General features: G+C 37.4%; 2 protein-coding genes, 1 long non-coding RNA gene and 7 other non-coding genes across 10 annotated transcripts; all 10 read left to right on the top strand.

The window, feature by feature from the left end:
• The first annotated feature begins 190 nt into the window (after positions 1-190).
• On the top strand, positions 191-3127 carry LOC130440045 (uncharacterized). Its single transcript, XR_008909518.1, has 11 exons — positions 191-231; positions 677-713; positions 891-929; positions 1106-1134; positions 1315-1376; positions 1561-1593; positions 1774-1828; positions 2004-2103; positions 2280-2332; positions 2501-2535; positions 2712-3127. It is a non-coding gene; the product is annotated as an uncharacterized LOC130440045 (long non-coding RNA).
• LOC130407342 (small nucleolar RNA SNORD74) lies at positions 525-601 on the top strand. The gene has a single exon (XR_008904604.1). It is a non-coding gene; the product is annotated as a small nucleolar RNA SNORD74 (small nucleolar RNA).
• Positions 759-827, top strand: LOC130407346 (small nucleolar RNA SNORD75). Its single transcript, XR_008904608.1, has one exon. It is a non-coding gene; the product is annotated as a small nucleolar RNA SNORD75 (small nucleolar RNA).
• On the top strand, positions 1172-1250 carry LOC130407353 (small nucleolar RNA SNORD79). The gene has a single exon (XR_008904615.1). It is a non-coding gene; the product is annotated as a small nucleolar RNA SNORD79 (small nucleolar RNA).
• LOC130407343 (small nucleolar RNA snR60/Z15/Z230/Z193/J17) lies at positions 1415-1499 on the top strand. Its single transcript, XR_008904605.1, has one exon. It is a non-coding gene; the product is annotated as a small nucleolar RNA snR60/Z15/Z230/Z193/J17 (small nucleolar RNA).
• On the top strand, positions 1630-1714 carry LOC130407344 (small nucleolar RNA snR60/Z15/Z230/Z193/J17). The gene has a single exon (XR_008904606.1). It is a non-coding gene; the product is annotated as a small nucleolar RNA snR60/Z15/Z230/Z193/J17 (small nucleolar RNA).
• LOC130407345 (small nucleolar RNA SNORD78) lies at positions 2372-2433 on the top strand. The gene has a single exon (XR_008904607.1). It is a non-coding gene; the product is annotated as a small nucleolar RNA SNORD78 (small nucleolar RNA).
• Positions 2574-2646, top strand: LOC130407340 (small nucleolar RNA SNORD47). The gene has a single exon (XR_008904603.1). It is a non-coding gene; the product is annotated as a small nucleolar RNA SNORD47 (small nucleolar RNA).
• A 536-nt stretch (positions 3128-3663) lies between the features above and the next one.
• On the top strand, positions 3664-8167 carry tor3a (torsin family 3, member A). Its single transcript, XM_056772837.1, has 6 exons — positions 3664-3928; positions 4193-4315; positions 4447-4712; positions 5209-5384; positions 5573-5697; positions 6689-8167. Exons 1-6 carry the CDS (start codon positions 3769-3771, stop codon positions 6934-6936), a joined length of 1098 nt encoding a protein of 365 aa, XP_056628815.1. The 5' UTR covers positions 3664-3768; the 3' UTR covers positions 6937-8167.
• A 218-nt stretch (positions 8168-8385) lies between these two features.
• calr (calreticulin) lies at positions 8386-12618 on the top strand. The gene is made up of 9 exons (XM_056772836.1): positions 8386-8655; positions 9013-9114; positions 9434-9637; positions 9766-9860; positions 9944-10153; positions 10555-10668; positions 10796-10939; positions 11042-11134; positions 11228-12618. The coding sequence occupies exons 1-9, from the start codon at positions 8562-8564 to the stop codon at positions 11450-11452; spliced, it is 1281 nt and encodes a 426-aa protein (XP_056628814.1). The 5' UTR covers positions 8386-8561; the 3' UTR covers positions 11453-12618.
• Positions 12619-13159: the final 541 nt, after the last annotated feature.

A 13159-nucleotide genomic window follows, 5' to 3' on the forward strand; every position in this document is an offset into this window, starting at 1 on the left:
ATTGCCTCATACATTGGAAATGAGAATTGTTACTGGTCTTCCTACATAAACATGACGTTGAGCTGAAATTAAAGGCACTGCAGCGCCAGCTGGTGTTTATTTATCGTAAATCAATGCGGATGAAGACCAAGTAGGGAATTTTCCCAGAAATCCTTGCGCCGAAGCCCTATAAAACCCAATGCGACACGTTTGTTCAGTCTCATTCATCGTTGGAGTTTTCGAGAGAACAATGTGAGTACAAGCACTTCGGTTTAGTTTCTTTTTATTTGTGTGTTGGAAGTCTGTACGAAGTAGATTTATTTCAAATACCTTTTTATAGAGCCGCAGTTTTGCTTTTGTAAGAGTTGAGTAAATTTGCAGGTATTTTGTGCACGTGGTCTGGGGTCTCAATTTCACGTAAAATAGTTTTTAATTGTAGGACTTAATGTTTTTAATAGAAAAAAATAATAATTCCTATGAGAATTTAACGTTAACTCCGTGCTGACCACGTGGCTGAGTTGCGTTAGCTTAGCATGACCTCGTGCTCACTTACGTGATGAAAAATAATGTTGGTAGGGACATCTGATATAAACTGATGAATGCCAACGTTTCTGATAAGTGTCTTTATTTTGTTGAGCATGCGTTTTGTTTATATTTGCCTTTATATCAAAGTAAGCGGAGTATTGCTATTTTTCAGGTCCAGTTTGGTCAATCATGGAGACCACGAGTTGCAGGTAACGTAGCAAAACGCGCCATTACCTTTGAATCTCTTGAATTGAAGCCTATGATGAATAAAGTATTAAGAGTAGTGGACAGGAGTGATTTCTGAGAATTTATACACTGAGGCTTTGTGAACTTAGTGGTTTATGATTAGTTCTCAGTGCAGTGTTGTAATGAGCTAATTTTTGCAGGGATTCACAATGCAGATGGCCCAATGCAAGTCCAACAAGGTATCTTTGAAATTTATACATATAAAATTAATTATGGTGCACATGATGACCCTATTTGCTACTCTTGAGAACAATATGATGATATTTCAACCACATGTTTCTTATCTGATGCGCAAGATTTTAATACTTTTCATAGTATGTTTTCTTGGTTATACTCATCAATCTTTTATTCATAGGGATGCATGCAGTCTGGGTTAATTGAAAGGTGAGCTCTTTTATACATAACATTGATTAAGACACAACTCTGTTTATGATGATCGTTTTAAAACAATGGGAATCTCTCTGAATTAGAATGAAAGAGATCTATGTACTGAAACAGAGTTTTGTTTCTATATCTTAATCCTTTTTACATCGGCACTGTGCTAAACCACTCTTGTTCCTGCAGGTTGCTCTGGAAGCATAGACTCGGTGGATGATGGTGGATGATGCTGTCGCTGTTGCTACATGGTACTGATATATTTTTGGGGATTGCTATTTTACCATCTGTAATGCAAGTGATGAGAGCATAGTTCAGCAGAATAACCATGTAGAACACAGAGCAATGTCTTTCGCTCCTAACTGATGCATATTCGGTTCTTTATTCTTCCTGAGTAAATGCGTTTGGTCTCTTACCTGTGATTTCTCTTTGCAGAAAGATGGGGTTTGCTGAAAGCAATCAAACCTGGTAAGTTGCTCAACTCTGGCCTTTGTTTTATGAGACCTAACGCATGTGATGACAGCATAGTTCAGCAGAATAACCATGTAGAGTTTAGAGCAATGTCTTTCGCTCCTATCTGATGCAATAACCTTCTGTACAATGTGATGTCTCTGTGATTCTTTAGCTAATTTTTTATTTTACCTCTAGATGTGACGAATTATGGCTGTGGAGAAACTGGAGGCGTTTGGCCAGTTTGCTTCTGGTAAGTGTTTCCAGTGCCACTTTGATGCTGACATGTGCAGTCTCAAACTGATGATTTTGAATCAGGTCTCCTATATTTTTGAGGATCTCATAAAACCTAACTGATTGAGCCTGGTTTGTTTTTAATATATTCTGCCTTGATGTGCTTTTTGTTAATCGCACATTTTGTGTTGTAGGTACAGTCTGTAATGACCAGGGCAAATGGTGATTTTACGTCTTCCTTGATCCAAGGAAGGGAGTTCTGGACCCCATGATGTCTAGCGTTTACTCTGCCATGTAAGTTTGTCTTGACTGCGTATTGGTACAAGTGTTGTATGACTGCTGTGACGAATGACATCCCCTGACTTTCCCATGGAGTTGGAAATTAGCTCTGTCTGAGCTGGTCCTTTAAGACCCAAATTCTGAACCTCTTTTGGATGTTTTAGTCCTAACATGTTTCTTATCATTGACAGGTGACTGATCGAATGTGCCACATGGAGTTGCGTGCATCCTGTCCCTGTTGCAGGTTTGTTTGCGTCCTTGTCCTATTGTCACATGATATTTGGTTTCATGATGTTTTGCAAATGTCTGACCTGAATACTTAATGTGGACAGTCTTGAACTGAAACCACTGTCCTCATTTGGACCAGAGTTAGATTTTGTGGTCCACTAACCTGCAGCAATTTCTTTTAAAGGTGGTGCTGACATGACGTCTTTGGAGAACCTTAAGGTGGGTCCTCTCTTGAACTCCTTAAGTGGCATTCTTTCAACCTGTGATGACCTGATTCTGCCAAATGATTTTGCTGATTATACCCCTACCGTTCCATTTATTTCTGAGGTTGATCTTTCCTATAGTATATAGTTTGTGGGGATTCCTGCTCTTGCTAACTTGTTCCTTTTCAACAGGATTCCTGACTTCTGTGGCTTTAGGATCCAACTGGTTGATTTGAGGCCATTTCTCTAAAGTTCCTCCAAGGCTTTCTCTCCTGATTTTGACCATTAAGCTTGAATTACTATGTTTGCATCTGGTTCCATTTAGTCTTGACGCAAGTTCCATTCTACTTGTAATTTGTCTAACTGCATATGGCTATGACAATTAATGTGGTATAAGATTGTCCTTAAAGCTTGACACATGAGAATTTCATTATTGAACTTGAAGCAATTTTGTTTCAAAAGGAAACATTAAGTACTCTGGGCGTATTTCATGCTATAAGATTGTAACATATCAAACCAGGTTATTCCTTAAAATCAGGAATAACTTGTATTCATGCAAATAATTAAATTGTTCATCTGCAAAATAAAATCATTTTTTAAACAAGGAATTGTTTTGTTTGCTAATGCAATTGCCCTTTAATAACTTAAAATTGTTTTTCTTATCTTCTATCACTTAAGTGTCATGATGCAATTCCAAAGGGAAACAGTTCAGAGAAAATAGCAATAACGTTACTAAGCGTTCTGTTTAGTTTGCAAAATTGAACGTAATCTTACTAGTGCACTTTATAAAACAAATGCGCAAAAATATACATTGTCCTAAATATCATATGCTCTGTCCACTTATGTTTGTTCCTTGTCAAATAAAAGTGACAAGATACTTTGAATTCTCCTTATTGCTTACATTCGCTTGTCATTTGCTGCTCTCCATCAGCGCAGCACAAAGTAACGCTTATCACGTGATCACTACGTTTTCTGTGTCGACAGTCTAAAAATATTTACATAATTATTCTGAGTTATCACAAGCCATCACATTCAGATTAAAATAAAAAAAGTGATTTTCCAGATCGAGTGAGCTTAATGTCCAGAAATAAACCCCGCCCATTTTCCTTGTGAAACGTGACGTAGCGACCAGTTCTCTCGCTGACTTGCCGTCGATGTTACTGATGCAGTATGTCTGAATGGACCCTAGAATCATTTCTAATATCTCAATGATACATTTGTTTCATGATCTATAATTCCGACGGCACAGATGATTTCAATCGTAATCTTGCTGTTCGCTGTTTCGGCAGAAGCGGAATTCTTTCAATTCGACAGCATTTCAAATGTTTCTACCTATTATTTCAATTACATCTATTGCAATATATGGGAAGGGGACTGTCTGCCAAACCAAGAGGATGCGACCCAGCAAGGTAAAATAAAGTGTTTGAATATACGTTCGTTAATAATCAAACAATAATGCAATGCTTAAAAATTCAAAATAATTTATAAGGGTCAAATAATAATACAAATACAGTTAAAATGTAACGGTGTTACATGGCTTTGAATAAAACAGCTTTTAAATAAACGTAAAATCATAACACATATTTCTAAATGTTATTGATGTATACAACGTGTTTGTTATATGAAGCACTAAAAAAAAATGTTATCAACATGATGTTATGCGATTTTCACAGTGCCTACAGGGGACATTTGGCCAAGCTTTCCCCAGTATTACACCGGTATGCTAATGGCTTGGTATTGCAGCCTGGGTCAGTGCTGTGATACAGGGGACTGTAGGATTACACATAATATAACAGGTAAAACGATCACTCCTCTGTTATTTTATAAAACACATTTATGGTTCCGTCTATCATTGAAAACTTGGAAATACCAGGTTGTGACCCTTACTAGACTCAAAATGTTTGTTTTCATTTTTAACAATGTTCAGGACTGGAAAGAGATCTGCAGGTAAAGCTCCACGGTCAGCACCTGGTCCAGTCAGTGGTCCTAAAAGCGATTCAAGGCTTCATCAACAACCCAGAGTCCAATAAGGCACTGACTCTCTCCTTTCACGGCTGGTCTGGAACAGGCAAGAACTTTGTGGCTCGGTTAGTGGCGGACAACCTTTATCGGGATGGTATAAAGAGCGAATGCGTGCGTTTGTTCATTGCCCCATTCCATTTCCCTCACACGAGACTACTGGACGTGTACAAGGTGAGCAAAGCTTGGCAAAGGACCGGGACATTTATTGTGATTCAGTGGTCTTTGGTTAATTTATTACCTTTTACACAAGACTGTTCACTTAGAGTAAATCCACAAACCGCTGTATATTCTTTGAAATTGTAAAATCATTCTTGCAACACAGCTCACATAGGCAGAGGTCCAATACACTATTTGGACTTCTGGGGAACATGTACTGGACTACTGCCATTAGATACGCACAATTCTTGACATTTTGTGAACTTCGACATAGTTGGTTACTTTAGTAAGAACATTTGATTAGGGAAATCCTGTGCGTACAATTTATTACTTGTTGATTTATTACAATTTATTACTTGCTTTTATACTACATTTCGTTACACTGTACTTGTATATGTGTAATGACAATAAAGTTGAATCTAATCTAATCTAAATATGAAGAATTTTGAAATGTAGTTATGGAATGTTTAGTTAGTGTTTGTATTTATTATGTGGCTGTGTTTGTGATCAGGGCCAGCTGAGAGAAGCGATTCGAGACATGGTTCTCAGGTGCCCTCAGACTCTTTTTATTTTTGATGAAGCTGAGAAGCTGCACCCAGGTCTCATTGACGCTATAAAGCCCTACATGGACCATTATGATAATGTGGATGGGGTCAACTATAGGAGAGCCATATTTCTCTTTTTAAGGTGAGTTCTTGACAGGGCTTAACATTTATTCATCAGAAAATTGACCAGACACATGGAATCTGCACACATGACTCAATTGCCAGTCGTTCACAAAGTTGCTGCTACCAGCGACACTAAATCAAAGCTGTTATTCAGATTCCTATTGCTAAAAAATAATGCTTGAAAATTACCTGTTTGACACGCTTTAGCAATATTGGTGGTGGTGCCATCAATGATGTGGCACTAGATTTCTGGCATTCGGGACAAAACCGTGAAGACATTGGCATGGAGGACTTGGAACATCTTCTGAGGGCTGAAGCTATGGAGGCTGAAGGTAAATAGTCAGTCCCGTCATAAAAACGTTTAAATCAAGTTGCAGCTTAAAGGGATAGTTCACCCAAACATTTCAATTCTTTCATGAATTATTCAACCTCAAGTTGTTTCAAACATGTAGAAATTTCTTTGTTTGATTGAACAAAAAGAAGTATATTTGGAAGAATGTTAGCAAGGGAGATTTCTTCCAAGGTACATTTAGGAATTTGGCAGATGCTTTTATCCAAAGCGACTTACATTGCTTTATCCTACATAGGTACATAGGTATTTGTAATCCCCTGGGATCGAACCCACAACCTTGCGTGGTTAACACAATGTTCTAACCACTGAGCTACAGGGAAGCTAGAAATAATATTTTTTTTGTTCTGTTTAACACAAAAAAAATGATTTTGAAGAATTTAGGAACACAAACAGTCCTGGACTCCTTTGACAACCATTTCACTGGTAGTCAGTGGTGGAAAAGAAATCTCAGTCTTTGTCTTCAACAGAACAAAAAAATTATACAGGTTTGGAACAACTTATACAGGTTTGGAACATGAGAAATTCATGACAGAATTTTCATTTTTGGATGAACCATTCCTTTAAATCAAAATTGCTATAATTAAATATTTTATCAACACTCATGTTGCTGCGAACATATGTGACTTTTTCATATATAGTGCACACAAAATGACATGTATGATGCTGGAAGTCTTATGGGCTGTGTCAACCGAAGCGCATTTACGCATCTGAAAACGCCAGGAGCTCGGCTGAAAACGCCTGCTGGAGGCGCAGCGTTCTGCCCAAAGTTGAGCATTTTTCAACTCAGGGCACCCAGTCGAACGGCAGCACTAATCGTAGGAAAAAACGAATAGCACCAGCGCTGAAGGGAAAAAAACTTAAACTGATTGATTTTTTAAAAGCGCAGCGCATAAATGCCTCGGCGGACACAGGCCCTTACTCTTAATCAGAGAATGATTGCTTGACATTTATATTATATTTGATTTTTGCAGGAGGTTTCGCCCGAAGCGAGCTAATGTCAGGCCATCTGATTGACTTCTTTGTGCCATTCCTGCCTCTGGAGTATCGTCATGTAAAGCTGTGTGCCCGTGATGCGTATGCAGCTCGTGGCCTTGAACCAGATGAGGGAACGCTGGATGAAGTGGCCAAAGCCATGTTGTATGTTCCCAAGGAGGAGAAACTTTTCTCTGCACAGGGGTGCAAATCAATTCCCCAAAGGATCAATTTCTTTCTACCATAACGGAGCATGTGAACATTATCACTAAAGTATAGACTTGAACAACAGCATACACTGTACTTGAATGAAGCTGAAATAAAGCTGCTCATATCTGAATGCAGCATATAAGTGATACAACATGAAAAGGCATTACAAACATAGAGTTGCAACTCTGTACCTCATATTCTTTAAACACTCTTGAGGACAGGAAGATTAGTAGACAAACTCTACTTTAATAGTTTTTTTAAATAACTTTATATACACTTATTTCGTCTCCCAACTAACATTGAAGTTTACATGCATTTGTGTGAACGTAAGCAACTTGTTTGGGAAAACACAGGCTGTGTTTACAGTCATGCAAATACAGTGGCAGCCTAATAGACAAGCAGAAAGCACTACAAATAAACGGTTCCGCCTTTAAACCCTTTGCCTGTTAAGCTTTGTTACTGTGTTACTGTAAATACGCTTTAGGGTGCAGACTTGAGGGACAATTCAAAATGATTTTCTGAAGTGACTTACTTTATTCCACACATGCTGTGAATGCAACCAGGAGGTATTTAACCCGGAATTGTTATGTACCACAAATGTTGGGGCATTTTTAAAAATCATCGTCTCCAAAGATATTTACCATATTTCAATCTTTTGTTAAAAATATTGTATTTTTGTTTCGCACATCATGTGTATTTTAAGGTGTGTGTGTTTGTATTAGAACACAACCACATAAAAGATATTATTTTGTGTTCAGTGAGGTAAAGTGATAAGCTTGACAACAACCCTTAAGATCTCATTGGCTTAATTTGTTGTATTTTTAGTCTTGTAAACACTTCTTATGCCAGCACTCAATTTTCCAAATCAGTAAAGTTAAAATAAGAATTATGAGCTATTGTTTTATATTTTGATTCTTTCAGCCTTGATAAGGTTTGAACGTTTAATGTTTTAACAAACTATTCTAATCAACCAGCCAATGATACATTTTACAAAGGTTTTCTCCACAGATGTTTGTTGGAAAATCAGCTGTTTGTCAGCAACACTTTTTTAATGCAACAACATATTCAGGTTTTGATTGTTGTTACTGTATGTTATTTACATTGTGAAAGAGTATTCTTCATGAAAATTAGCCATGGTTTAACTATAACCCATAGTTTTTTTGTTTAATTTGTGGTGAAACCATATTTACCACAAACCAACTATGGTTTCACTGGTAGCCACTGGTTTATATAACAGTATTCAGAAATAAATTACATTAAAGATCTCATATTCCTGGTCCCCTTCAACTGTAACTTAGATAGTTATTCATTTAACGACATAAATGTATACATGCAGGATTCGTGTTTTGTGTGCTCGTCTGTCAAACGCGTGGTCAGCTGCCATTGGCCAACTCCACGATATTCCGCAAATGAAGCTGATTGGGTGGCGGGTGTGACGTTAGAGTTTCCAGCTGCCGACCAATCAAAGCCAGCCATCTGTTCTCGGTCTAGAGGCAAGACTGCGTGTCCGCGAATGATCGGAGGGCACATTTCTGCAGGCATGTTAAGATACTAATTTAACAGTAGTCCTTGTAGAAATAATCGAGCTTTATATCGCTTATTACGTTTTCTTTATATTTTTCTACTCTTCCCCTTAAATAAGGGAGAACATTCTGTGCAAAGATGACAGCGTTATCCTTGCTTTGTATGGCCGTGTCCGTCGCTTTAATAACAGCAGAATCAACTGTTTATTTCCGAGAGCAATTTGAAGACGGTGGTAAGTCATGCATTATTTCGTTGTCTTTGCTTTAAAGTGTTATTTTTGTCTTTCGAGCATGGGATGGAGTCAACAAAGACTTGTTTTTCTGTAATGTTGTCACTGGAGACTTGCTCAACGCCTGCCACTAACAGCATAATTAAATGTAATAATAAATCTGTATTAAGAAATATGTTTTTTTTAATCTTGAGTAGATACCAGCACATCTTCAATTATAACAATGACGTTTGTCAAGGCTCGAGAGATTTTCATGGATAAATGACTTTACATTGTATTCATAATTATGAATGCTGATGATAGATTGTGATCTCGCATTAATTTCACACATTTTGTCATGTCAATAATCCGTAATTGCAGACAGTTGGAGGAGCCGATGGGTGGAATCCAATCACAAATCCGACTACGGGAAATTTGTGCTCACTGCAGGCAAATTTTATGGCGATGCCGACAAAAATAAAGGTGAGTACTGCATTGTGAAACATTGTAATGCTCGACGTCAATTAGTTTTAATTAAATATTTTGCATTATTTTACGTAAAAGTCCTGCGCGGGGAGGCTACTGCCTGTGACGTCACCGCCGTGCCCTTCTGCGCCGCAAGCATGTCAAAGCATCTCAAATTTACTGTGTTTTAAAACATAATAAAGCCACATGTACTGTAAACACGGGGAGATTGTCTGAATCTGGTCTCAAACGAGTTTAAACCAACAATAACATTACGTTAAGAATATTAATGCCCATAATAAAGTATGACCTTAAATGTCTTGTTGTGAATGCACAGGTCTTCAGACCAGCCAGGACGCCCATTTTTATGCGCTGTCATCTCGATTTGAGGATTTCAGCAACAAGGACCAGTCCCTTGTGATCCAGTTCACTGTAAAACACGAGCAGAGCATTGACTGTGGCGGGGGATACATCAAGCTTTTCCCATCAGACCTAAAGCAGGAAGACATGAATGGAGACTCTGTATATAATATTATGTTTGGTAAGTTTTTCAAATGATTCTTTTACGCCATTGATAAGCATTAACTCTAATTTGTGGAGGCTTTTAAGTTGTATTGAGGTAAGGGTCCCTCAGTCAAGGGACTTAATAACATGTTTTGTCTTCTCAAGGTCCCGACATTTGTGGCCCTGGTACCAAGAAAGTGCATGTCATTTTCAATTACAAGGGCAAAAATCATCTGATCAACAAAGACATCAGATGCAAGGTAATCCTATTGTTTTTTAGTCCCTATAAATTGACAGACTTGAGTCATAAAGTCTTAAAAGTCTCATATTTTGTATCATCCAGGATGATGAATACACCCACCTGTATACGTTAATCGTCAATCCTGACAACACTTATGAAGTCAAGATTGACAATAAGAAAGTAGAATCGGGATCTCTGGAAGAGGATTGGGACTTCCTGCCCCCTAAAAAGATAAAGGATCCTGAAGCGAAAAAGCCTGCGGATTGGGATGAGAGGGAGAAGATTGCCGACCCTGATGACAAGAAACCAGAGGTGAGTCCAGCCCTGTTTGTTGTCTGAAACCCAATGGATTCTTTCCCTTGCTTGTTGCAAAACAGATGAACGGATAAAGTCACTATTGAGGATAAACATCAGTGCACATCAGATCTACTCTTTGCCTTCACTAAGTGCATATAAAATAGTGAGATATAAGAAATGCTCCTCTTTGTGATTCATTCTTCATTTAAAGGCTTTCTAAAGAAATGAATGACCAGCCTTGATAACCTATTTGCCAGCAAACCTATATAAGAAATATACTGCAAACTAATTTAACCAATTCATTTAATGATCGTTGCATTCACTGTATTTGAATAGTGATATATTTTATGTTAATGACTGCAGTTTCTTGCAAACCCCAGCTCTGTTAAACCACCTGACCCTGTTTGCTTCTGTAGGAGTGGGACAAACCCGAGAACATCCCTGATCCTGATGCCAAGAAACCCGACGACTGGGATGATGAGATGGATGGGGAATGGGAACCACCCATGGTCACAAATCCTGAATACAATGTACATCCTTTTTTTATTTTTGCTTTGTAAATAAACATGGCAATGCTCAATGCCAAACATTGTACAAAAAGCCTTCTCACAAGGAATTCTGTTATCTTATTCTCAAATGTAAGTTTTGACCTTTTAGGGTGAGTGGAAACCGAAGCAAATCGACAATCCTGCTTACAAGGGGAAATGGGTACACCCTGAGATTGATAACCCTGAGTACACACCTGACAATGAAATCTATAAATCTAATAGCATTGGAGTAATTGGACTGGACCTTTGGCAGGTATTGCAGATATATCCTTACTTTTACCAACACGTCCAAATGGCAGTTCTTATTTTAATTATGGTTTAAATATGTTTTAAGACACCATTTTTTTTATTACAGGTTAAGTCTGGCACAATTTTTGACAGCTTTCTCATTACTAATGACCCAAAGCTGGCAGAAGAAGTTGGCAATGAAACCTGGGGTGCCACAAAGGTATGCCTTTCAAACAATATCTTTTCCTACCAAATCATTTCTGTGCAGTGAATTCATAGGTTTATTTATTTTTCCTGTTTATTTATCATTTAGGATGCAGAGAAGAAAATGAAGGAAAGTCAAGAAGAGGAGGAGAGAAAGAAGCGTGAGGAAGAGGAAGAGACCAGAAAGGAAGATGCAAAGGACGAAGAGCAAGATGAGGAAAAGGAAGAAGATGAAGAAGAAGAAGAAGAGGAGGAGGAGCAAGAAGAAGAAGAAGAAGAAGAGGAGGAGGAGGAAGAAGATGAAACAGACTCTAAACTCAAAGACGAGTTGTAGTTTGAATAAACTTGTGAAGACATACCTTGTACCTTATGAGGTACAAGGCAGAGAGCTGGACTAATGCTGGACGTTCTCTTCAGTTGGGTGTCAGATTATTCTGACAGTATTTTTGTCCATTCCCACTACTCCGAACCTATTTATAGATTTCATGATTTTCATTTGCATCATGTCAAGCATTTTTAATAAGGGAGAATTGAAGGATCAATTCTCAAGTCTGTAATGAGAAGCGTTTACAGAAATGATATCCAGTACAAATTGTTAATTGTTTTGTTACATGGAACTTGAATCACAGCAGTCATCAAATGGTAGCTAAAGTTCTCAGACACTATGAATACCTCAAAGAATATTTTCTTTCATTTTGTTTACCGTGTGGCGCGATTTAGAGGTAACCTTCCTTTTTGAACTTGACACCATTTTGTTCCCAGTTCGTTCCTGTTAGAGAATATTGTTTGAGTTTCATAGAGTGGGTTCAGATATCTGTAATTTTTCGATCTATAGCATTTTGGGCTTCAAAATATGTGTGCGAGTGTGTGAGTGTTGGGGTAGAAAGCGTCATTGCTGTGTGTTTTGTCCTAACCCAAACCTCAAGTTCATAACATTCATACTTGTATGTTTTCTTGTACGCACTGAGGGTCTCACAAGCTTTGGTGTTGGCACTAGTTTTGGTCATGCCCTGGTCTGTTAGCAAGCTATTTCAGAGTGCTTCATTTAATGAAACGTTAAATTAGTATGTTTGACAAACTGAATGTTTGACTTAACCATTAACCAGTAACATCAAACAACAGTAGTTAAAATAGCCACAAATATATATGAGGGTTTTCAGCCATTGCTTTGGTTCCTGAATTCTACACATTTTGCTCTAAATGATATAGCAAAATAATGATTGGGGCCAGACTGAACCTGGCGAGTGAAAAATAATGTAAGCTTGTGAGATTTCAAAGGTTTTAACGCATCTGGTCTCAGAGATTTCGCAGCCATTGTGAATATTGCACTGCTGTACTGCTTTCAACCATGCGTTTTCTTTAGCAAAATAGGTTGTGACCTTTTTTTTAAAGATATATTTTGTACTTTTTGTTTAATGGATGTGTTCCTCGACTTATTAAATGAAGAGTAAAGCTCTGGAAGATGTTGTCGGATAATAAAACTACAAAAATAGTAAAATACCTGTGAATCTAGAGTCTCATTTTTTAGTTGAACTTTTATTCTGGTTCCGATTAATCGGTGAATAGCTCTTCTATATCTTATACATTTCTTTCACGCACTTTATAACATCAGTAAAGTAAGTTTTTATCCTATACCATCAAAGGCAAACTCCTGATAATGTGTTTTGTATGCAGTGTTGGGTAAGTTACTCTGAAAAAGTAATTAATTACTAGTTACTCATTACATATTCAATAGTGTAATTAGATTACTGTCCAAATTACTCTGTCCAAAAAGTATTTAGTTACTCATTACTAATTACTTTCTATATCCTACATCAACCTTGATAAGTTAAGTGATTCAAGGATAGACATGAAACGGCTTATTTAATTCATTCAAATAAATAATATTATTAAATGACCAAAGTATTACAAATGTGAGAATTATACATTAAAGCACAGATTTTAAAGTAAGACTTTGAATTTTGATGTCAATTACACTTGCACACGCATATATTTCACAAAGTATTTAGTTTAATTACATCAAAAGTAACTGTAATTAAAT

The sequence above is a fragment of the Triplophysa dalaica genome, chromosome 18 (assembly GCF_015846415.1).
Source record: "Triplophysa dalaica isolate WHDGS20190420 chromosome 18, ASM1584641v1, whole genome shotgun sequence".
Classification (NCBI taxonomy): domain Eukaryota; kingdom Metazoa; phylum Chordata; class Actinopteri; order Cypriniformes; family Nemacheilidae; genus Triplophysa; species Triplophysa dalaica.

Excerpts from the sequence above, each read along its gene's own strand:
- tor3a (XM_056772837.1), top strand. The coding sequence starts at position 3,769 with ATGATTTCAATCGTAATCTTGCTGTTCGCTGTTTCGGCAGAAGCGGAA. Across the intron at positions 3,929-4,192 it reads AGAGGATGCGACCCAGCAAG|TGCCTACAGGGGACATTTGG; the intron begins GTAAAATAAAGT and ends CGATTTTCACAG. Across the intron at positions 4,316-4,446 it reads GATTACACATAATATAACAG|GACTGGAAAGAGATCTGCAG; the intron begins GTAAAACGATCA and ends AACAATGTTCAG.
- calr (XM_056772836.1), top strand. The coding sequence starts at position 8,562 with ATGACAGCGTTATCCTTGCTTTGTATGGCCGTGTCCGTCGCTTTAATA. Across the intron at positions 9,638-9,765 it reads TGTATATAATATTATGTTTG|GTCCCGACATTTGTGGCCCT; the intron begins GTAAGTTTTTCA and ends TGTCTTCTCAAG. Across the intron at positions 9,861-9,943 it reads ACAAAGACATCAGATGCAAG|GATGATGAATACACCCACCT; the intron begins GTAATCCTATTG and ends TGTATCATCCAG.